The following is a 26,254-nucleotide window of genomic DNA, read 5'->3' on the forward strand; positions in this document are numbered from 1 at the left end:
AAAAAAAAAAATATATATATATATATTTATCTTGATCTTTTTTCAAGATAATTTCATGCTTAGATGAGCAATTTTGACTAGAATGTTGCATTACTAGAATAGCAATTGTGCTATTGTAATAGTTGCATGCTGAATTGTAATTGGTATTTTCTTTGTTGCATCTTTTTTCACCTTTGCAATGGAAAGATGGCATCAGAGGACATATAATTACGTAGCTTAGCCGAAACCTAAATGCTGTTCTTTTGCTGTCCATCAGGTGCTGCTCTTTCCTTCACAAAAAAAGAATATCTTAAATTGACATTTCAACATTGCAGTATCTATCTACTTTGTGCAATTTAACACCATTCCTATGCACATATTGGTGTTTCCTAAGTTTCAGTTACACATTGACCATAGTGAAAAAACTGGACTTAGCCAGATACAATCTTGTGGTCAGTGCTTAATGGTTTCCCAGCCATTCACTTTTCCATTATAACCCCAAGTAATGACCTTCTTAAATCATGAGCCTTGATTTGGCAGCACTGTAGCATTGGATGATTGTTATTACCAGATCTGAACACTAGGTGGAGATCAAGTTCTGTGAAGACATGATGTCAGACTCTCTCAGACAAAGATCGGCTTTCTCTCATCCATCAGTTCAAGACATTAATGGATGTCATGTGATGTTAGTGTGACGTCTGAAGGAGAGCAGGTCAAATTTCTCAGTGTGATGAATTAAAAAAACAAAACAATTAAATATTGACATTGTTTTGAGAAATGAAGTAAATCAATCCATTAAATGCTCTTTAAGATGCGCACTGGAACAGCTTGTAGTTTATCAACTGTGTGAGACGCTATAAATTAAAAAAAGTGTTTGTGATGTGCATTTCTTTTGTCAGCCAGCAGGGGGTGGTGTGTGTACAGGACTGACATAATTGACTAAAATCAGGTTTGGGAACAGCTGTGTGAGGACCACATGTTTGCAGATTTCTATAATAGAGCTGTTCTGCAGTTGCTGTGTGGATATTAGTCAGAAATGCTGTATTTGCAGTTTGTGATGGTTGTTAGTAGCTTTATTGATCATTATGCACACAAACTGTTTTTAGTCTTACTGAGAAATTAGTGAATCTGTGAAGCAAAATAATCGAACTGTAATGAATGAGTTCTGCATTATGCCTTATTCCGTGTACCTCATTGGTGTAGCTTTCTTCTCTCAGTGTAAATTTGCTTGTGTTTTTCTTCTAAATGTTGCTTAAGGAGGAAAATTTACTGTTTACGGTATTTAAGAGCTGTTTTCTTTAGATTTCGTTGTTAAACGCAGAACCCTTATGGTGTGTTTAACATCTGAAGTGTCTCAGCTGGAGGAAATAATCCATTATTTATTGGCTTTAATATATCGGCCTAATTTTCTTATCGGGCCGATTACCATAACATTAAAAATGAACACGTATCGGCTGATACCGATATGGTGGCTGATATATCATGCATCCCTAATTTTAAAATATATTGAAATAGAAAACAATTATTTAAAATTGTTATATTAATTGACAATATAAATTATGCAGAGTGGCCTGCAAGATATTTCTCAAAACCCTTTTTGTTTTTCTGCCTCTCAAGACACCATTGGACACCTTTAATGTGAGGACAGCGATCTGTGTCAGGGCTCTTCAAATCAATTTCTCGGTCCACATGAATATGGCAGCATTACGTAAGAGGGCTTCCCCCAGATCTTTCAACACTTTTATGATCCTGAGATAACCAGACATCTTGCTTATCGAGGGGAACAACAGTAGACAGGTTTTGAGCTCACCAGAGCCCAGAGGGACTGATACATCGCTCATATTCTTGTCGTTTATATGATTACTTTACAGTATTCGTCTTTTAGCAGATGCTATCTTGTCCAAACTGACTTACAGTAGGCTTGTACTTTTAGGGAAAGCTGGAGCAACCTGGCACTTCGGCGGTAACCCGAATCATATTCCATACAAGTCAATGAACAAAAAACTTTTTTTTTTTTTGTGAACTATTACTTTAACACGGGGTAAACCGTTTTCTTCAGATCCTTAACCTTGCGTATGAGTGATAGTAGTAGTGATGTAATGCTAGAAGCGATTTCCCTTCCTAAGATTTTCAGAAACTATTGTACTGAATAAAACGAGCCCGATGATGTAACACTGTTTCAGTGGCTAAAGCGTTCTCTAACAAACCTTGAGGGAATTCAGTCTAACTATACCTCTGATCTCCCATTTTCCTCATCCGTGCTTTGGTGGATTCTGAGATTGAGCACTGATTGTCTCTTCGCAGCATTGCTTGCGGTGATCCCTCTGTGCCTTGTTATAGGACACAAAAACAACTGATTCGCAAAGCGCTCAATTCTCCATTTAAATGAAATAAAAGTACGAGACCTCTTTATATATGTGTGTGTGTGTGTGTGTGTGTGTGTTTCAGGGAGTTTTCGCTGAGCACAGATGTTTGTGTCAGTTTTAGAGTTAAAGAGTCCAGTTATGTGGGCAGGATTCGGCTGGCTGCTGACAGGCTGATAGTGTGTGTTTTTGTGTGATTGAGGGAACCCTTCCGGCAAAATTGTGAAACCCTGTCTCTCCAGAGGAACATAAATAGTGTTGTGCAGGTGAGGCCATCGCCACCTTTCAATCATCATATTCTTCCTGGACATGTCGGTCTAACAATGTCAGTGAGTTTAATAATGATGGATCAGGTCTGTCAGCGAGCCATAATGGGCCACCTTTGAAAACGTCACTTAATTTGAGGATGTTAATGCTTGTCCTTGTAGTTTCTTATGTGAGGTTGTTAATGTCCCCGTTAATCACGTCTTCACCGCTCAAGTGTGAGTTGGGAGTCATATCGTCTTGATCACCCTGAATATGAGTTTCTTAGGATGTGATTTTCACCAGGCAATAATAATTGTAACGGTATTTTTCACGCTAGGATAAGAGCTGGGTATTGTGTAGTCAGCACAGTGTTCGAGTAAGCTCAGTAGATTTTTAGGATGAGAGTGAGCTCTTAATTAAAACAAGAAGCTGCTGAGATGTAGTTTGCAATTTTACCACAGTTAAAAAGAGCATAATAAAGAGAGAAGAGGGAGTGAGGCTAAATAATTGTTGTTATCTATATTAGGAATCTGAATGCCACTCACTGCAATTAACATGCAACAAACATAAAAAGTGCATCTGACAACATTTGTTATGATCAATTTCGGGTTATTATTATTAATCTATAAATAAATCCAAAAACTATATAGAAAATAAAATAAAAATGACAAAAACACAACAAAAGTGGCTTTCTATTTAGGGGTTTTTCTATCTATCGATGTTTTCCATGTTTGTGGAGTTAGTTCACGGAGTAAATATATAGGCTATAAACAGTGTGTGTACATGGCTTTTTTTTTTAAATGGCGGGTGCTGGTGTTTCGTGTGCGTTCGGCCAATCAGTGTACACTTGCGTCACTGGTAACTCTTACTGTGCTGGGTTAGACCGAAAGGCGTTCCTAGAACTAAAATCATTCCCAGTTCCTGCGGTGCAAACACGCTATAAAACGGGTACTTCCGGCATTAGTTCTAGGAACTATGAAAAGGTTTATCTGGTGCGAAAGCCACTCAAATTACAAAAACTAAAAGTAGAACAGAAAATGTAAAAATAGTCTAATTCAAAATATTAACAAAAACTATAATAGTTTATTAATAATACTAAGAAAACATCATTTTGGAAATAAATCCTTTCTAAGATTTTTGAAAAAATGTATGAAAGTCTAGTTGCATTTTGAGTTAAGAAAAATATTTTTCTTTGTTTCTTCATCATCGACTTGATTTTATTTGATGCAATAAGGAAAACACTATTTCTTGCTTGAATATGACAAAGCAGTACAGTAGGTCATCCAGGTACTCTTTGCATACAGAAAATATGCATGTATACTGTGCACAATACATGCTGCAAAAGTAGTCGTGTAAAACTGGAGTAACCATTGTGTGTAATGTGAATGTCGCTGTCATCACCTTAGTTTATACTTGCCTATAACGTCTATGAAAACAAATGAATTGCTTTAGTTTGAGTGTCACTTGGTCACCTGGAAGCCTTAAATGATGTATAGGGTCATCTTCTTCTCCCAGGAAAACACCTGATTCCTGTACGGAGACATGGAAGTGAATCTGAAGTGACATTTGTCATATTACTGTGTTCTGGTCTGACCTGAACTGCAGTCTGTCCTACTGCTGTGAGTTTGGGAAGGGAGGTGGGGTGTGTAATGAAAAAGCCTTTCTGATCTTCAGCGTCGGTGCCTTTTATTTCTTGTACCCAAGAAGTCAATGGACAGCTATGTCCAAGGTTTTTCAATGTTGCCGTATATCACTGTTGGATAGGGAGTCCAGCACAACAAGCTGTTGGAAAAAAAAGCATCCAGTTTAAATACATTTTAAGTGATGTACCAAAAATATCTTTAGGTTATACAGTTATTCAACTAATTTGTAAATTCACTTTTGCTGGAAAAATTCTAAAATAATACTTTTATAGTGTTTAACTCATAAAAGACTATACAAGTCATTCTTGAAATTTAGGGTGTATTCACACCAGTAAAGTCCGATAGTTCACTTGCTTTGGTCCGGACCAAATAATTTTTTTTTATTTTTTTTTTATTTTTTTTGGTACGGTTCGCTTTCACACTGCTCTTTTTGCAAGTGAACCACAATTTGTAAACAAAACCACACGTGTGCTAAGGTCGTCCATTCATTGGACAAGGATTCTCAAGTAGGGAAATCAGGAAGTGCAAAAAAGGCTCAGCATGGAGATATTTCGTACTACAATATTTGTTCTTTTACTAATTTTGTGTTATTCTGTGCTACATGGGCATCTGCCCAAATGTTAATAAGCCAGCTCGTCTCTTCGAAGCTCCAGGTCAAACCACGACTCATTTTATCAAATGTGGTAGGCTACAACAGATCACTTTCCCATAACGCAACTCCGACTACGGAAGCCTGTTAACTCAAAGGCGCAGTGCTTTCTTGCAATTGGGTCGGTTCATGTTCACACCGTAAACGAACCGTACCAGAGTTTGTTTGGAAGCGTACCGAGACACCTCTTCAGCTGGGTCTCGGTTCGGTTGTTTGGTCCGCACCCGAGTTCGATTGCTGTATTCACACCTGCCCAAAAGGTCCGCACCAAGGGGGGAAACGAACTAGAGTTCGATTCAATCGAACCAAACAAGACAGGTGTGAATACACCCTTAGATAAAGTTTTATCTTTTAGCAGCTCGATAATGTTACCATGGTGACATTAACATCAGCTGAATTCATAGCAACAGTGTTCAATAATAACAGAAATTCAAATGTTAAGGTTTACATGATCTGCATATGTTTTTAAGGCATATGATCTGCATCTGTGATGCTGTTCTGTCAACTGGGCTGAAACAACACACTGGTTACTATCCTTACTTTTGAGCCCTGGTCTTTCTCAGCACAGATAAGCTGCTTTAATGTGTTTACTCCATCACAGCGGTGTGTAGCACAGCTGTGCGTGTAGCAGCTGTTAGTTAAGCATGATTTGCATAATGGCGTTTTCAGTTCACAAGAGTCAGCGTGTGTTCGTTAGTGTGTTTTGATATGTGGTATTGCTTACCAGAAAGCTTCCATCTCCAGGTCTCTCTGGAGAATCGAGTGTTTGATATCGGAGTACTCGATATGGGAATACTTCAGTGTCACACCAAATCATCCAATTATTTACAGGTTCAACAAAATGACACATGGATCCCTGATTTCAACATGCACATCCTTTTTCTTTTTTAATAAATAGGCTTTGTGATTTTTCCTGAATTTTCTTTTTTGCTCAGCTGTTTTGGTTCAGCCCTAATCAAAAAGCAATTTGTTTTCTGCCATTCGACGTTCCACGGGAGACTGTTGAACCTGCACATCTTCACAACATTAATTGCACGTTTGATGTCTTTGTGCTTTACTGTGTATCCTAGCGGATACTGATTGGTCCAAGAAGGGGTAATAAAGAAAGGATTGATTGGCAGTTGGATTGGATGGTACATTTACAGGCATTTACCAGACAATAAATTACATTGTGGTTCACTCTTATTGAGTCAGAATTACAATATATAGTTTTACTATTTTGAGTGTTTTGTTTTGAATGCGAGTGTTGCATATATACATGTTACACATCATTTGTTTTTACAAGATTTGTAAGACATTTTCCATAGAATTTACAACAAAAATAACTTTTTAAAATACGCTGACATTCAAAAGTTTGGGGTCTGTAAGATTTTTTTTTTAATGTTCTTGAAAGAACTTACAGTAAACATGAAATTCTGTCAGGACCACTATCATCAAATACAATTGACAATTAGCATACAGTTTGGATTGGCGGTATGGTTCTGTTCTGGACAAGAACTCCCTCCCGCAGCCTAGCATGGATAAGAGCAGGGTGTCACGAACTGCTCCGAGACAAGAAGGTTGAGGGTCCAGATGCAGTATTTATTGAACAGGGTAATCCAAAGTACAGGCAAGGTCAAACACAGGCAGGCAGTCCATACAAACAAACACAACAAGGCAGGGAACACGGACAAAAGAGTAATCCACGGAACAGGCAAGACGTCCAAAACCAAGAGACATGAAACCAGGGAGAATGCTCGGAATTGCAGTGTAACACTAAACAAGACTTCGCAGATAAGATTATTTGATAAATAGAAAGTTCAAAAGAACATATTTATTTGAAACAGAATTCTTCTGTACTGTCACTTTTGATCTATTTAATGTGTCCTTGCTGAATAAAAGTGTTCATTTGTAAAAAAAAAAAAAAAAAAAAAAACTTTTGAACAGTAGTCACAGGTACATATTTACTTGTACTGTGATAGTGCAACAAGATCTTTTCTTTATCAGTATAAATGTCTTGTTTTCTAGGTAAAAATTTTCAACAAACATCCTTAAAACATGACATACAACATGATATTCATTATATCAATAAATGCATTTTGTTTTAAGGATATTTATTCTGGAAAACAAGCTAACCTTGCAGCGGGACTGTATTGTTGTATTTTTGAGTCATGGCCTTTTCACACACCTAGTTTGAGAATATCCATTGAATCTGGCCCAGAAAGTCATCCTTGGACATTGTGTGGATAAAAACTTCAGTTGCCATAGAGATTGCACATCCGCCTTCTCAAATTCACAAGGACTGTGACCAGTCAGTGTGGGAAGAAGACTTATAGGTTTCTAAATCAGTAAAATGGCACTATACATCATTTCCATCTTGTTTTGATCAAGCTCTATGCATCATTTCATTGGCATCTTGCACGTCACAGGCTTTCATTGATCTCCCATTATCACATTTTACCAAATCATGAACCAATATCAGCCAGCCCGATGAATCGATGTGCTTACTGAGGCATGATGGTTATGAATCGTTTGTTACTTGGCAACTAGAACCCACACACACAGGTCAAAATACAAGTGCTTAAATCGAGCCGCTTCCCAGATGGCTCCGCTCATCTGTGGAGGGTTGTGTGACAGTGGTGTGGGTTTCACTTTGATACTGTACGTGCTGATACACAATATAAACCAGGCCCTTGGGTTTGTTCGGCCTAATACACTTTGTGTTGTATTGTGTCACAGCTCCTGACGTGCCGAGGCAGGCATCGGCTTTCCGTGTGTGTGTGTGTATTCTGGATGTAAGCCACTTTTTTTTAATCATTAGGCCGTGTAAACAAATGATGTATTACATTTTAAAATTCACTCTGTACGCTGCATTTGTGTCCGTGAGCACATGCACAAAGTTTGGTGACCCTGCTGTTTGATCGTAAGAAGAGCTGACATAGACAAAGCCTCTCGCTCCACTTGAAGACTTCTGCATCGTCCAGGGTTGCGTACGGGTGACAAAATTGCTGGCTGAGTTTGAACAAGTGTGGCATGTGAGCCTCCCACTGCCCGCTCGCCCCAATCCATCACCGTTTAACTGGATACAAAAAAAGTCAACAATATTGAAGAAGACTTCTAACCAATCTAGATGTTTGCAGTAGCCACTTTATTTTTGATTTTAGTCAAGAGCCTGGAATGGTTGTTACAGTTTAGTGGTCCACTGAGTGGAGATGCACCTGTCGACCGCCACTTGCACATCTGTGTTCTTAATTTTAATGCAAATATACTAAGGATAAGCGTCAAGGTCCAAAATGAACATTCGCCAAGCTGTGAGTAATTTGCTGAATAGGAAGAACGAGCCAGTTGGCCGGTAACTTTAATAGGATATGCAACATTACCTGGTTAAGTCAAATTGTAAGAAAGGTCTGAAAATTAAAGGGATATTTCACCCAAAAATGGCAATTCTGTCATTGTTTACTCACCTTCATGTCGTTCCAAACCAGTATGCATTTTTTTTTCTCCAATGTTCTTCAAAATTAAAATATTTCGAAGAACATTGGGAACCAATTTCCAATGTATCGACAAAAAAAAAACATTTCTCAAAGTATCTTCTTTTATGCTCCACCAAAGAAAGTAAGTCATACAGTTTGGAGTGACATGAGGGTAAGTCAATTATGACAATTTCCTTTCTGGGATAACTACCCCTTCAAATCAAAGGCTTCAAATCACATCTGCTTTTTCAACCAGCTTTTTTCCTCAATGTAAAATTCATTAAGCTCTTTTGATAAGCTTACATTTAGAGTAAACTTACATTTACACACTTTTTTTTAAAGAATAGTCACCGTTTACGTCTAAAACAAAACATACATATATGAAGAAATCTTTCCAAATATATGTATGTATGGATGTATAATTTTATTTTATTAGGCCATACAATGAAAGTCAATGGTGTCTAATGTTGTTGGACCCCACTGGCTTTCACTTTATGAGCAAATCATCCTTCAGAATATCTTTTTGTGTTCTTCATTTTTGGAACAACATGAGAGTAAATGATGAATTTGGGGTGAACTATCCCTCCATATGGTGATACACAATTCCTGGCATTAAGCCACCAAAACAGAAATATGAGTTTTTATGACAGTTTTACTGTAAAGCCAGACTGATTTATCTCATATTTATATGATGCTCTAAGTGACAAAACTACCTGGGTTTCATACATACGTGATTAAAAAACTACTACATTTCATGACATAAATATATTTGTTTAAAAAAAAATGCTAAATACATTTTCATGGTGGGTTAGAACTATTTATGGCTGGTAATTTTTCTTAGTTCACAAACTGTCGGCAGGTCTGGCAGAAAGTAGGTCTTCATTGGATATACTTCATTATTTTATTACTATAAAAGTGTGCACCATCAGCATGTACTTTATCCAGTCCTGTGCCCACTCACAATTACCACTAAATTTCCTTGCTCTGGCAATATTATTTTCCTGCATCCTATGTCGTCCCTGTCCACATTGATTTCCATAACACAGCTAATTGGTTTCTGCTGTGTGCTTCCTGTCTTTACCACATCAGACTCTGCTGATACTGACATAATTGGACCACTAAAAGTTTTGAGATGCTTGAAATTTCCCCCACATTTTAAAGGGTTAATAGGGCTGTCATGGTGATAGTTTGGTTTGCATATTCCCCTGTGTGCATGTATTGTCTGACAGGAAGGCAGGCAGGTGAACTATAATGATCTAGCGGCTGCACTGTAATGTGCTCCATCCTCCCCTGGCTTTGATACACATTCAGACAGATCAAGTTGCATAATGAATATTTTACACATGCCTGCACTGCATGTATGAAAGATCCTGCCATGCACAGGGCGAAATTGTTTTTGCCTCTGCTCTTTTATTCTCTTGTTAATTGTCAACAGCTTGAAGTCAGAGTGGACACCTAATAACACATGAGCCGCTATGGTGGCATCAGCTGCAAGCTGTGCAAATAAACCTGTTGTTGCTTTCAATCTCTATCTTCCTTTCTTTTTTTTTTCCAATTTAGTGAGGTCGATTGACATGACAAACTACATTTAAATAGTGCAACAGTGACCACTGACTGTTAGTAGCTTCTTTAGTATTTTTGCTATAAATTTTTTCGCAATACATTATTAAATAAAATCCTCTAAGCCTTGAGCCAAACCATCCATCTCCAGTATGATTCACAATTTGCTGGTATTTGAAACTCAGCAAAAAAACAAAGGTGTTAAAACATAAGATGTTAAATTTAACATCTTATTATGAAGCAATAAACTACTCATCCTTTGAAGCATTGGAAAAATATATTATTGATTAAAAAATCAACAGTACAGTATGAAACAACTGACTATAATTAAAGTAATTCAGAAGGGTGGGGTGGGGGGGGGGGGTCATTGTTACTAAAAAATTATATTTCATAAATGTTGTTTCTATTCATCAAAGAAAAAAAGTATTATTATAAAGTATATATTTCTGTTTTTACTGTATTTTTTATTAAATAAATGCAGCGTTGTTGAGCAGAAAAGATTCTTAATGTAGTGTACGTAATCGGTAAACGTATGAAGAAAATGAATGGGATTTTTACTTCGAAAGTAAAACATCTGTTGCAAAGCAAAGCAACTTAGCCACGTGCAATTAAAATAGTGCAAAAAATGAATATAAATTAAAATAATGTTGAAAGTACAGCAAATATTAGTATAAATATTAACAAAAATGATCAGTGTACAGCAAACTCGGAGTACTCTCTCTTTCAGCTCCCCGTTTGCTCCTCCCACCCTCTCGTACTCGTTCACTCATGCTCTGCCTCTTTGTGTCTTGTGCTCTGAATGCACTTGTAAGTTTAATCTCCACTGAGGAGGAGGAGGAGGAGCGCCAATGCATGTTAGGTATCTCAGTAGCTGACAGATACAGTGCTCACAGGGGGAGGCATGAGAAGACATCTTATCCATTGATGCATCAATTTGTTGCTTTATGTTTGAACTTTGAAGCCATTTTTTTGTGTGCTACCACTGCCAAGTGATCTGAAGCACTGAGCTGAGATTACAAAGAAACCAGCTAGTGTGTTTGGATATGCGCTGTCTTTGATCAGGGCTGAACCAAGGATCTGAATACAAAGAAAAAACGTTGAAGGAAATAAAGACTAGGACTGTGGACGTTGTACTCTATTAAAGCCTCTTACGTGAGACTATATGTGACATGGAAGCCGTGCAGGTGGTCTTGAGCAGAAGCCCATTTGATAATCGAGCTGTGAAGTTCTTGTGCCGGTCGGGGAAGCAATGAAAAAGGATTCGCGGCATCGCTGAAGACTGCTTTATCAGGTCTTTGTAAGTCAGGCTTCGGTTGGATCAGCCCTCCTGTTATTCTCCTCCTCTTAGTGAGGTCTCTGAGCAGGAGTCAAACACATTGCACAAAGGACTGAGAAACTTTTAAGTTTGCTCTGCAGAGGATCTGGATCTGGCTGACTTCTTTCTCAGTCTTTCATTGAATTTTCTCTGTGATAACCGGGCATCCTCGGAGACAGGATGCAGGTGTCATTTGTTTGCACGGACCACCGGTCCATGAGCCGCAGCACGGATGACAGGCTCAATCGACAAAATGCTAACAGTCCGAGCTCTGGTACCCGAAGCAAGTTCAAAGCCGTGGCCATGGTGGCCAGAAGCCTAGGGCAGCTGTCCGTCCAAAGCGCGCCCTCTTCAAGTGACCAGAGCATGAGAACTGGCATGAAATATAGGTAGGAAAACTTATATAATGAAAGAGATGGTGTTGTAACTGATAATATCCAATAATGAAATATGCATGTTAAATGATACATTTTGGTCAATAGAATTTTGTGTAATGATACAATTAAATCGTTTTTATGTTAAAATAGCATTTGTAGAAAAAAAAAAAACATTTGCATAATTGTGTCATCATTGAATGCTAAATGGTCCGTTCAGGTTTAATAGTGTTATAATTGGCATATGCTGGTGCCTGTATATATTTCAACAAAGTGCTTTGCTTGCATATAATGAAATCAGCCCCATCAATTTGACTATTACTCTTCAAATCATTCTGCAAATGCAGCTTTAACTGTTGGAGGATAATGGCTACTGTTTTTCTCAGTCATTTTAACCCAATTGACCCTCTGGCTAAATAGATTCATGTCCCTGCATTGCTGCTATCCGCTTTTCCATGAAATTCCCAGAGCTTTTTGTCCTCATAGATTGACTGCACAACTGCTGACACATGTGTTTTATAATCATTCTCTTAGGTGTTCATAATATATAGTAGTATTATATAATTTGATGCCAGTTTTGTATTTCCTTTTATTTCCAAGAGTTCATTGTTCTATGTTTCGTTAAAATGCAAAGCAAATTGAAATTAAACATTTTCTAGATTCATTAGCAACAAACCTGCAAGTATTTTGTTAATTTACATAATGACTGCTACAAAAACTGCCAGATTGCTTTCAGCTGTCATGTTCGTTTGCACACACACACACACAAAATCCTGATAACAGCTCTTAATGGAAGCATGTGATCTTTCCTTCCTATTTGAAATCAGGATTGCAAAGCGATTTTGTTGTCAGAGGCTCCAATTTATGTCAGGCTTAATACTCGCTCCTGTAGAGCGAGAGAGGTAGCTAGACCTTGTTAATTTCATTTATTCATTTATGCATTCATTCTGAGTTACTTCATGCTCTGTCACTGTCTTGAAGCCTTGTCTTCCCATTTTAAAGAAATCCTCATTTACAGTGTTACACATTTTCTATGGAACACATTGAAAAAATAAGGAAAGAAAGCTCTTTGCACAGCTCTTTCTGTCAAGCTCCAAAACAATCAAGCTCCAAAAAAGTAAATAAATACCATAAGTAGAATAATAATTAGGGATGCACCGAATCCAGGATTCGGATTCGGATTCGGCCGAATATTGGGATTTTTAACGGGGTTCGGTTTCTGCCGAACCTCAGAATTTTTTTCCACCGAACCGAACCCTAGGCTTGCACTACGCGCGCTACGTCGAAGTCACCGATCAGTGAATGACATCAAAGTACCGCGTGAACGAATAGAGAGCAGACGGCTCCATGCTTTTGAATTGCTCTCGCGGGACTTTGATGTCATAAACTCATCTGTCTGTGCAGCGCCGGTTCAAGTCGAACAAGCCTGTAGTGTAACGCGTTGTGTCAGGAAGAAAAATAGGGATAGCTCACAGCTAAAGTTATTGCAGAGGCCAGACAGACTCACGGAGGCGATTGGCATCTCACAACTCGCACTTTATTCCACAATCGAACTTGTGTAACTGTCTGTCACACGTTCTACCGTCCACAGCGTTACTTAACAAAATAAGGTAAAAATGAGCATCAAACAGAAATAACCCGCATACATATGGCATGTGTTCGAGGCGCACGGCACATACGGCGCGCAGTTCTTAAAGGGGCCACACCTTATTTCCACTCGTTACAGTAGGTGCACCGTTCGAATGCAGTAGGCTGTGAGAAAGTGAAAATGGAACTCGTGAGCAGAAAAAGTGTTGTTTGGCAGTACTTTCAGTGAAAGAAGGCAATTCAAGTCGAGCTACATGTTCAATTTGCAATGCCGATTTGTCTCATGGTGGCAAGGAGTCAAGGACTCTAAATAGGCTACACAACATCGCCGCTGTTAAAATGCATAATGTTGCTTATTCTTTTTTTTTTTTTATAGTTATAAAAGTAAAAGTAGTGTTTATTATTTACAGTAATAAAATAAAATGAAAAATCCACTTTGTTTACTTCATTAATGTGTTTACTGTGTTAATGGACTGAGGATGAGAGTAGGATTCGGTATTCGGTTTCGGATTCGGCAGAATCTTAACCAGTGGATTCGGTATTCGGCCGAACCCCACAAATCTGGATTCGGTGCATCCCTAATAATAATCTTATAGAAGTAGTACATAGGACTTGTGCACTGTATTGTAGGTGTTCTGAAGGAATACAGTAACTTTTTTTTATTTTTTTTTATTCAAGTTGTCATTCATTGATAGTCTGATAGTTATTAGTCTCTGTGTATATATATGTAAGTGGTTACCATAAACTAAAATGCCTACGTACAGCATACTGGTTTCGAATGATTTAAGAGCAAGTAAATATGAAAAATTAAATTTTTGGGTGACCTATGCCTTTAAGCGAGAGGTAACATTCTTTCTATTGTTCTAAATTCTCCAAGGCAAGCAGTATTTGATTCCAGCGCCTTCTGTTGTCTTGAGATTGAGATTGTAGAGCGATTTTCCCCGATGCCAATAGTCAAAGATCCTTCCGGCTCTTAGAAGCCCCCATTATTGACTGCAAGGTCAGCATCTGATCTTCTGCCAGAGGATGTGTGTCTGTGTGGATAAACTAGAGCATCGCTTTGAGCGGATCTTCTCTAATGAAGCTCGAGGGGTCCGAATCGAGCCCTGCCAGACGCTACGGTCAACGTGTTCTTTGTGAGTACATGTATATGCGATGAAAGACTGTGAGCCGTTTCTTAGCGTTTCTTTGAGTGTTTTTTTGTGTGTGTGTTTGAGAACTGTGCCCAAATACCCAGAGGAAGACGCACTGCTCTCTTGTCAGGGTGAGTTTCAATGATGTGCCATATTAAGTCCCTAGAGAAGCAGAAGTGGGCCATTGCACTCAAGGTTCAAGAATGTGAAACTTTAGCACAGGAAGTTACATCACTGACCACTTTTAATGCGATATAATGAACATGAAAACAAGCAGCTGGCTACTAGAACTACAGGTGAAGAATGTTCATGCCACATTCATGGAAAAATAAATGTGCGTTTCAGTATAATTAGCTTTTAACTCTGTACTCTCAAAGGGATAACAGTCCTTCCAGTCCTGTTTTTCGGGATTCACTCTGGCAGACCGGCACCTTTGTCTCACCTAATGTAATTTTTTTAAGTCAGTTTCAATCAGAATCTCATTCTGCCCAGATGAATCGAAGCAGACAGGGCCATTGTAAAGAGAGAAGAGTGGAGGGGGGGCTTTCAATTAACCAGCACCTTTCCCAGTCCAGCTCAGTATTATACTCTGGTCTCTCTCCACCGTTAGATAGACAAAAGCATTGTACCGGTGGGTGTAGAATTGGGAATGATGCCATATCGTAGATTGAAGTAGCTTATCCTCACTCTATGTGGAGATGCTTCAGTTTAGCTGTGTGGACAGATTAAATGGCTCCGGTCAGGATTCGATTAATGATTCATGTAAAACAGGTTTATGATTTTGTTGGAGGAGATCCTATTACACCAGATGCTGCAAAATGAGCTTGTTTAGATCAGTGGTTCTCAACCGGGGGGTCAGGCCCCACTAGGGCACCTCAGTGATCCTCTGGGTGGGATATATTTAACTTGAAATTATCTATATTAATATAATTCATTAATTTTATTAATACGTTAAATAAAAAAAATTAGCACCACCTCTCGTACATATTCTGATTGTTTTCGCGCAGTGTGAAATACAGACTGAACGGCGACTCAAAACACCCAAACGCTTCATGAACATATGATACGCAAACTACATCTCTCAGTTGGATAAAGAAAACTAGTGTCGCTAATAAAGTTTTGATGGAGGATGATTGTAATGAAGGTAAAGATGATTACAGTGACATACAGGAGTCGTACATTGTGCGAGTCCATTATTATTTATGCACAACCAAACCGTGTGTGCGCTCTCGGCTCACTGATCGCTATAACATCGTATTTCTGCATGAACGCAGTTCAATATATTCGTGTACTTGTCAAAATGTATGTACTGCGAGTGTTTTACAATGGATGCTCGCCGAATAAGCGTGATAATTTTTTTTCAGGATTATTTGAATAGAAAGTTTACAAACAGCATTTTTTTTAACATTATAAAAAAATGACTGTCACTTTTTAATTAATGCAACTTGATTTCAACACAATTTAATGCATCCTTGCTGAATAAAGTATTCAGTGAATAAAAAAACTTAAAGTCTTACAGACCCTACATTTTTTAACTAAACAATATACACTCACCGGCCACTTTATTAGGTACACCTGTCCAACTGCTCGTTAACACTTAATTTCTAAGCAGCCAATCACATGGCGGCAACTCAGTGCATTTAGGCATGTAGACATGGTCAAGACAATCTCCTGCAGTTCAAACCGAGCATCAGTATGGGGAAGAAAGGTGATTTGTGTGACTTTGAACGTGGCATGATTGTTGGTGCCAGAAGGGCTGGTCTGAGTATTTCAGAAACTGCTAATCTACTGGGATTTTCACGCACAACCATCTCTAGGGTTTACAGAGAATGGTCCGAAAAAGAAAAAACACCCAGTGAGCGGCAGTTCTGTGGGCGGAAATGCCTTGTTGATGCCAGAGGTCAGAGGAGAATGGCCAGACTGGTTCGAGCTGATAGAAGGGCAACAGTGACTGAAATAACCACTCGTTACAACCGAGGTATGCAGCAAAGCATTTGTGAAGCCACAACACGCACAACCTTGAGGCGGATGGGCTACAACAGCAGAAGACTCCACCGGGTACCACTCATCTCCACTACAAATAGGAAAAAGAGGCTACAATTTGCAAGAGCTCACCAAAATTGAACAGTTGAAGACTGGAAAAATGTTGCCTGGTCTGATGAGTCTCGATTTCTGTTGAGACATTCAGATGGTAGAGTCAGAATTTGGCGTAAAAAGAATGAAAACATGGAACCATCATGCCTTGTTACCACTGTGCAGGCTGGTGGTGGTGGTGTAATGGTGTGGGGGATGTTTTCCTGGCACACTTTAGGCCCCTTAGTGCCAATTGGGCATCGTTTAAATGCCACGGCCTACCTGAGCATTGTTTCTGACCATGTCCATCCCTTTATGGCCACCATGTACCCATCCTCTGATGGCTACTTCCACCATGTCACAAAGCTCTAATCATTTCAAATTGGTTTCTTGAACATGACAATGAGTTCACTGTACTAAAATGGCCTCCACAGTCACCAGATCTCAACCCAATAGAGCATCTTTGGGATGTGGTGGAACGGGAGATTCGCATCATGGATGTGCAGCCGACAAATCTGCGGCAACTGTGTGATGCCATCATGTCAATATGGACCAAACTCCCTGAGGAATGCTTCCAGCACCTTGTTGAATCTATGCCACGAAGAATTGAGGCAGTTCTGAAGGCAAAAGGGGGTCCAACCCGTTACTAGCATGGGGTACCTAATAAAGTGGCCGGTGAGTGTAGTTATGATCCCATAGAAGGTCATACAAACAGAATTTCATTCAGTCTTCTGTATAGTTTCTAAGTTAATTTAAATGTACTTTTAATGTAATAGTTTCCCTGGAAACATTCAATGTCTAAAGTGTTTATTAGATGACGCACCAAACACACTTAAATAGCATGTGCGAAGCATAATTGGAAGTTCTGAGATGGAAAAAGTGTTGAGATATATAAGGTGGTGCAGTAAGTGTTAAAGAGTAGGCGTGTTGAGAGATTTTATTGCACTTCTGTATCACTATAACTGATACTACCTTCAGTTCAGACTCACTCCCACATGAAATAATGCCTGATGAATGTTTGTGAGGAACAAACAGCAGCCTTTGCTTCTACAAAGCCACACAATACCACTATAAATGCTATAAACGTCTCACATGTGCATTTCTATTTCAGGCTTGAGGAGTGTGAATGTGTAATCCTTCACTCTGATAACAGACTTCTTTTTTATGCCTCTGAACTAGAGATGGATGGCTGTATGTTCTGCTCTCTGTGCATTGCTGATAGCTTTTAATTAAGGCCTGCATGTTTGCGCTTTAAAAACGTGTGGATTCTCACTGGCACCAGAATGTCTTTGTCGTTTTCATCGCGTTCTAGGAATAGATTTATTAATCCTGACAAGGCTTGACCAGAAATAAATGCTTTTATTCATCTCGCTGCTAATTTGTTTTGTGGTGGACTACATGTTTTTGCCCTAGAAAAGGTTTAAACCCTTTATTTGTTTACTTTTTGTTGAGTAATACTCCTGGTCAGAGAATATAATTTGAATGCTGTGCTAAGAGAGGAAATATCCTTTCATTCAATTATGGATCACATTTAGAGTCAAAATTGTCTGTATTAACTTTTTAAATGCACGTTTCTGGTGTTATTGAAAACATTACATAAGTGCACATATTTCTAAAAGAAAATGTTTGTTTTCATAATCTTTCATCAAATCATTGCTGAAATGATTTCGGTTTTAGCTGACGTCACCAAGGGTGCTTACGTTTTAGCCAGTGTTGCAGAAGTAAAATGGGCTGCAAACAGTTTCATGTAGGCTTCCAATTATCTGTGTTGGCCATTTTGCATGTAAGAAACTACTGAGATAAACTGTTAAAAATAATGCTGTTAGACTGAATGACAATATTTTGTTTATGACCTTCTATGGGTGTTATGTGAGGCCTCCATAAAGGGTGTTGTTCTTTAAATTGAACATAATAAACTGAAGACAAGCAAAATACACTGCATAGAGCTCTTAAATTTTATGTTCTTTATTTCAATGTTTTGTTCTAAAAGCTCATTTCAGATAGTAGATCTGAGTATTAAATACTATACTACTAAATATTATATTCTATACATATAAACCTACTATAAAAAAAAAACTAAATAAGACTAAATGCAGCCTTTGTGAACATAAGAGACTTCTCTCAAAAACAAAAATCTTACTGACCCGTCTTTTGAATAGTGTACATTATTGATACAGCCAACATAAATGAATCACATTAGTGAGAGCCGTAAGTGAGTGACATGGCAGCAACATACAAAGGCCTTTTTTATATATCGTCCTGAGACCCAGAAAAAAAAGTTTTTTGAATTGAGTTTTTTTCCATGTCATCACACTGTTTAGAGCACAATAAACAAATGGTAAAAAAAAAACACATATAAAATAATATTTTATTCATACGTTATGCTATGTCCTCTATAGTGGACGCCAGGACTAAGTTGTTTAAAAAATAAAATGACATGAAATTATATGTATAGGCAAAAACAATGGGATTTTTTTTCAATCACCAATCAATTTTGGGGTTTCAGGATTTTTTCAACCAAAATTTGTATAAAGATTATTCTCAACTATGTTATGAAAGAAATAATGGAATGAATTGATACACCATTTTACTTTTTGCAATATGTGGGTAAAATGGCCATAAATTAATATTCCCATTCAATGCAATGTATCTATACACTGTATCTAATTTGCACATTAATGTGTTCTTGGAGCAACATTTAATGAAAAAAGAAGTGTAATAATTGGAGTAATAATTGGCAACATTTTAATAATAATATCTAATATTTCAAAGGAATATTGATGTATAATTTATTTCCATATTCACTTGTTGTGTCTCCCAGAATGCCTGATAAACATGATTTTAGTCCTGATGTCCTCTACAGTGGACACGTTTGAAATCAATGCCCTGTTCTGTAACAGAAAGTTTTTTTGTTTGTTTTTTAACCCCTTAGCATTTTCCTGAGATGTTGTTTTATGAAATACAATTTGAAAAGGTAGTCCAATTTAAATTATAATTACAATATATTATCTTATTTCCTTAAGAGTGCTACATTTGATCACTAAATTAATGTCAGACATTTTTAAAGACCAAGGAGAAGTTGTTTTCATGGTGAAACCTCCAAACATTTGGTATCTCTGAAAAGTCCTGAATGTGCTCTTTACAGGACACCCAGGTTGTGTCATGTGACATGTATGATGTCAGAGAAATTCACTAAAATATAATGTCCACTACAGTGGACAAAAGTCTATTCTTGGGTCCCAGGAGGATATGGGTGTGTCCAACCTATTTATCCTGAAGAGGATTGTGTAGCACTTTGTGAATGATGGGCGTTCTGACATCTCCAGAGCTGTCTGTGTAATTGTGCTCGTTCAGATTCTGTGTGGGCCACTTCATAATCCTGATAATGGTAACGTGTGTGTGGAGGCTGTGGAAAAAGGGATGGTGGTGGTGGAGAAGAGGGAAAGCTGTGGGTTTTGAGATGGAACTTTCTGACGAGAGCTGAAGCCGTTCTCAGGTAGAGCTACTGCTTTTAGCACAGGGTGTAGGAGGCTTGCTCACAGTCTGAATTGCTCTTACATAAACACAAATTTCATCGAACAAATCCGCACGAGGCAACCATCAGAGTATTGTGCACGGATGAAAGAACGGTGTGCATAGAATTCAACATATTCCCCACTGAGTGTAGATTCCTTCAAATGTCTTCTGTCTTCCATGACCTTTTAGCCTTTGCCTGCCATAATAACTCATACAGTAACAGCAAAGCTTGTGCACTACTTCAAACAATTCTCTCATTTTCTTTGAGGACCATTTGGTCATGTGAAATGCATTTGCCTTAAAGGAATAGTTCACCTAAAAATTAACATTGTCATCATTTATTCACCCTTTGGCATAAAAAAAAGTAGGCCATATGACTTGTGCACTGTATTTCAAGTCTTTTGAAGCCATGCAATGTCTTTATTTTAAACATGGCACGTCAATACATTTTGCACCAAGGGTTTCATGTCAATGACAATTGGAACCAATAGCATTTCTGCCATTTAGAAAGACATGAGGGTGAGTAAATTATGACAGAATTTTTTTTTTTTTTTGGGTGACTTGTTTCTTTAATGCCTGACAAATGTGTGCTGGGAAAAAAATTGGTGCAGAAACAATTTTCACTCAGTAATTGCTAGTATTGTTTTTGTTTAAATGACAAAGAAACAGCAAGTAGCACATTAAATTAAATGTGAAATTAAGTGGAAAGACTGAAATAGTATTTTCTTGTAAAATGTACTGCAATAATCTGTTTTATTTACAACTTTGTAAATAAAACCCTGTTTTGACAAATCATGTTCTACTTTTAGAGTGAGATGTCCTGATGTTTTGAGTTCAGAAGCTGACTGAAGCAGGTGGTGGCAGTCACAATCCTACAGAGACCGAAGTCATCTGAACTCTGAAAAGTTGAACTCCCTCTGCTTCGTAAACAAACCTGACCGCCCGTGTTCTCTGCATATCGTTAACCTGACTAAAAGATACAGGTAACATTTATTGACCTCTGGCTTGATCTCTGCTAACTCCTGGCAAACCCAATCTCCAGCGCTGCACCTGGGTCCAGTTGTGACTGGGCAACTGTCCATCATGCAGTATTCAGATCCAGCCTGTGAAATATTCAACACAACACAACACTGACAACAAGGAAACAGTAAGAGTTTACTGGCCCTGAAAACACCAGATTGTCTTTCGATTTACTCGTGCCTTCAGTCCAGGCTCTTTTAACTGGATGTGCTTATTATTTGAGCTGCCTTGACACAGTTACATAGCTTCAGTCATTTGTTTATTGGTGTTGACAGCAGTAGAGTTCCAGTTTAATCTGTACTAATCATGTTAGGGATACTTTGTTTGATGTCACAAACATCAAACCACGAAAGAAGCCCTCGCCCGATCTCCATATCTCAGATCTTATTCACTGTACATATTATCAGCAGGGGCACAACCAATGAATGAATCATAAACAGCTTTGGAATTTATCTGTGGCATATTGTTTGTTTCCTACTGGGTGGTATTTGCTGCGTATAATGAGAATAATACACTCTTCAGGCTCATTTTTGTCAGCTTGAGTTGAGAAGTCTTTGGCAAGTGCCTGTTTTCATGTTTTGCACAACTCAATCACCAAACAGTGTAATCATTTATTGAATGGCTATCATGCAAAGACACAATTATATATTTTTGTGTGTGTGTGTGGGATGAAACACCTCAACAGGGTGCAAATTGTAGGGAGTTCGGAAAGAAGTTTTGAGGGACTTAAAACTTGCATATTGCAAGTTATTCAAAATGTTTATATTCACCAAATAGATGCTCTCAAACAAGTCGAATTCGCCTTAGAAGGTAACCATAGCAACAGAGTCATTTCCATTACGATCATTATTGAAAGTACATTGACGGGAAAAAAAATAAGTACTGTTATTATGTATCACTTTTGTTATTACAAATAAAAAGTGTATCGCTCCAAAAGAAATTTCTTTGTAAGGTTTCGTGGCACTTTTATTTCAGCACAGATCAATCCTCATGACTGATTTGAAATATTGAAAAAGTAGATGTGGAAAGCTGTGGAGTGCAGAGAAGAAGAGAAAACGACAACTGTGTCTGATCCAGTCAGTTTTATTTTACCTATAAAGGAGTTAACAATGTATCAGAGGTTCACAAATGCACTCTGCAATGTATAATTGCATGCAACAAAATGCACACATTTTGTTAGCTCACTGTACATTACACAAATATCTGTAATTCAATGCACAAATAAATGCCATACATTTGCTTTTGCATTTTTAATAACTTTTAAAACTGTTATTCCACTTGATATTGATTTCAAACCCCTCAAAAAGTCAGCAGTTTTCCACTTATAAATAAAACAGTGTAATCTAACATTGTCTTCCGTCATGTACAACACATGCATATATTTTATTGTCTAGTGTGTGTGTGTGTGTGTGTGTTTCATGACCCTTTAGAGGCGATGTTGTTGTTGTTGTTGTTTTTTCTGTCCCAGATTAATATTCAGCTATTTGGTTGAATTCCCCAAACCGTGTGAACACTGTGGCTCTGTGATGCTATAAAGACACTGCTCAGAGTACCTTAACTCCACACAGCAACATTGGCTCAACCAGGTTTGGGGGCAGCCGACAAGAATAATGGTTTTTGCAATTCTGTCTGATGACTGTATGGTTCAGAATTGACACTCTTCATATTTAAGATATTTTGTCTGACTGTGCTATACAGCGGCAGAATAATACACAAGAGGTATTTACACTGAATTATCTGAACCATGTTGCATATGTTCTGCCAAACACAGTACAATCTGTCTCACCACAAGGTCTAATTAAAAAGTTACGAACAGATCCTCATTCTTTTTCTCCGAGTGCATTATGCCTGGCAGATAAAGACATTTGCTTATTAACTTCAAGATTCCTACATATCTACAGGAAACCGTGCTTAAAAATGTACCAAACATTTCTATTTGAACTTTTGTGCTGAGGTGCCTGGAGAAATTGCCAGCCATAATAAAGTTCCCAGCAAATGCTTCTATGAATAGGATCTCATGAAAAGAAATGTCCGATCTGCAGGTTACTTTTCAGATCCAATGCAATGTGTTGCCTTCTGCGGTCTGTCTTTCATTGAATTCTGCCACCGGACACCTACATGTTTCTAATCCAGCATAGACACCCCCACTCAAACACACACAAAAACCCCACACACTCTTACAGAAACACGCACATACATGCCTTGCACTCCTACACTCAGACAGCTTGAAATATCATCTATAATCCCAGTTACACACTTCTGTATTCATGTACATGCTTGTGTGCAGACACTACACACTTAAGGCTGAGTTATATCTCTCAATTTGACATTTGTTGTAGGGGAAAAAATTAGGAAAGCTAAAACAACATAAAGGCTTAAATAAGTTAAATAAAGTAAACAAAAGAAAGTTGAGTCTAAATTCCTGCCGTGTGAGACCTGCAGCACCTCTGGACTCTTTCAGAGGACGGTAAACCTCTCTCTTGTGGCTCTGTGACTCTGGGCTGGTGAGCCTTCCTTTAGCCAGTTCTCTTCATTATAGCTCCATACTCTTCCTCACTCCCAGAAGCCCCTGGGCTCAGTAATCTGCCCTCAGGCACTGCTAAGTGTCATTTTCCCATGATGTACCAATCAGCAGAAAGACTTATGGCGCTTTTCCACTGCATGCTACGGTTCGGCTCGGCTCGGTACGGCTCACTTGTGGCGCTTTTCCACTGCATGGTGCGGCTCGCTTCGGCTCGCTTTAAATGGTACCAACTCTGTTGAGGTTCCAAGCGTACCGTACCGATACTAAAATGTGACGTGAACACACTGCAGATCACTGATTGGTCAGACAGAATCGTCACTACCAGCGTCATTGTATTTGCGAGACATCAAACCCGCTAGATTTAAATAGCCAGTAACAGCCGCCGCTGTAGCACCTGTTTTAAAACTACTTGCTTGAAGAAAAAAGAAAGAAAGAAAACTTCCAAAAAATAAATGGCTGAATCGTGGTCAGTGGACGAAGTGCAGACGTTCCTCTCGTTGGTTGTCGAGGAGCGGATAAACTATAACGGTCAGACTATAATCCCACACACTTTGAAGCGGTACTAACTGCAGTGGAAAAGCAAACCGAGCCGAGTCGTACCACGCAGTGGAAAAGCGCCATTACAAACTCGATATGCACCTCTGGCAGCTCCAGTGGCATCTACAGGGCTCAGGCTGTGGCCATTGAGAACTCAATCCTTCTCAGTGCTTTTCTGGTTTGATGGAGACAGTAGCTCTAAAACCTTGCTGTCATAGCATACATGATACATGGGCCACATCTCAACCGTGCAGGAGCTTGACTCACAATTGATTCCAATAGAGTTCGAGTTTAGAATGTTGTGAAACTCTGAGCTAATAAACATGTAGCAAATGTTGGGTAAAATATTGTATACTATTTTTTTTAGAAATCCTTTTTTTATATATATATATATATATATATATATAATTGATTTATTTATATTTATATTAACACATTTTTATATTTCAATTATTTCATTATATTTGTAATCAAAAATCTGAATTATAATTATATAATATCTTTTGACTTGTCACTGTGCATTCTCTGTGAAACATACATGCAGTGCTCCCTTAGATTTTGTACAAAAGAGGCACCATAAGTCTGGCTTTGGGAACAAACCTTTTTGGTTGAAATATGCAGTATTGATAGGCAGATCGCAAGGTTTTGGAACGGGGCTTTTTTTTTTTCTTTTTTCTTTTTTATTAGGTTGAGACGGCCAAAGCTGACAGTCTCATTTAGTACTGCAATGATCTGACGCTGACTTCTAGATTGAACAAAGTGATAAAGAAAGCAGGTTAAAACCTATTAATCATCGTCTTTATTTCCTTTTTTCCAGAAACTTGGGGAAGTCTGGCCTGAGAGTCTCGTGTCTTGGATTAGGTGAGTTTACGGCTTCTTGATCAAGGCCTATAATAAAGTAGATAAAGAAACCTGCAGCAAATAATACAAGCTTTTGTAGTTTCTTTTCCACAAGATGATTTTTTTTTTTTTTTTTTTTTTTTAAACGACCAGATGCTATTAGTGGTAGACAGCCATCCAGCCAGTGTTTTTCTGTTCTCTTCAGCAGATTATCCATGTTATCTGTAGCTTCATCTTAAGGCTTTACTCTTCAGTGTCATTGGTGGATCACTGATAATCATTTAACCCTTGTTTATCTTGTGAAAAGCAGTGACTGATTCCAGATCTCTTTACAGGAACATGGGTGACGTTTGGAGGACAGATCACAGATGAGGTATGATGAGCCCTGATGTGAACTTTTATGTTCTTGTGAGAACACTTACAGTGAAACTTCACCCAAAAATGCTCACCCTCATATTTTTCCAAACTAAACCATATTTATTTATTTTATTTTTATTTATTTCATGGAACACAATGCCATTTAATATTGTTAAACCTTGAACATTATCAAGGTAGTCCATAAGATTCATGTGCTATATTCCAAATATTTTGAAGTATGTGAGAAACAGATTGAGTAAAAATCAGCTCTCAAATCTCATTTAAGCTTGTGGTCATTCAAACATGGCACCTCAAGGCGCTTTGCACCAAGTTTGTTACCATTGATGTCAAAAATAATCTGTCTCATGACTGCAGCACAATGCATTTGAATGTTTTTAAATAAATATGGAAGAAAAATATACTGGTTTAGAATCAGAAATAATGATGGTTGGTAAAATGATGAAAATCTTTCTTTTTTTAGGTAAATTAAACCTTAAACACAATGTCTGTGGATCCTTAAAATGTATGAAAACATCCTAAATTTTCCTTTTTAAATTTAAGGCTGAAAAAAAAAAACCTCAGATATCTTAAATAACACAAAGTCATAAAGTAAAAAAAGTTATTAAATGCACAATTTAATGGTGTATATTCCCAGATTAAGATTCTGTGTAAGAAAAAACAAATGTAATTGCATAATATTCTTCCATGAACCACGGTTCAACTGAACTTATTGCAAAACTATTTGGTGGATGTATCAAAATGTTTTAGTGCTTTGATATTAAATATTTAATAATAGATGTTATTTTTTTGTCTGCTTATGCACTATTTAGCATGCAGTAGTGTTTTATTTTCAGCATATACTGTAAATGTACTTAAACATATTAAAGATGACTTATAGACTGGCACAATGCAGAATACAGCTTTAAATAATTGATTAGACTGCAACACCTTGAAAACTGTATTCCTCTCTCTTCAATCCTTCTGGCAGATGGCAGAGCAGCTGATGACTCTGGCGTATGAGAACGGGATCAATCTGTTCGACACGGCAGAGGTCTACGCTGCTGGAAAGTGAGTGCGCCAAAATGA

At 38.0% G+C, this 26,254-nt stretch overlaps 1 protein-coding gene across 6 annotated transcripts in view; it reads left to right on the forward strand.

Annotated features, from left to right (window-relative positions):
- Positions 1–26,254, forward strand: part of kcnab2a (potassium voltage-gated channel subfamily A regulatory beta subunit 2a) — a 90,276-nt gene that overhangs the window by 39,647 nt on the left and 24,375 nt on the right. For 5 of the 6 annotated variants that reach the window (XR_008807478.1, XM_056255328.1, XM_056255329.1 and 2 more), the window contains 3 exons: positions 24,789–24,832; positions 25,147–25,184; positions 26,157–26,236. Coding sequence is in view for 5 of the 6 variants with exons in the window: in XM_056255328.1 (XP_056111303.1) it covers positions 24,789–24,832; positions 25,147–25,184; positions 26,157–26,236 (162 nt within the window). In the remaining variant the exon portion in view is untranslated. Of the gene's footprint in view, positions 1–11,335; positions 11,597–24,788; positions 24,833–25,146; positions 25,185–26,156; positions 26,237–26,254 lie in introns of those variants that run through there. The other variant, XM_056255327.1, reaches the window with a different exon arrangement.

Source organism: Rhinichthys klamathensis, unplaced genomic scaffold (genome assembly GCF_029890125.1).
Source record: "Rhinichthys klamathensis goyatoka isolate OS25496 unplaced genomic scaffold, OSU_Roscu_1.1 h1tg000120l_1, whole genome shotgun sequence".
NCBI lineage: Eukaryota > Metazoa > Chordata > Actinopteri > Cypriniformes > Leuciscidae > Rhinichthys > Rhinichthys klamathensis.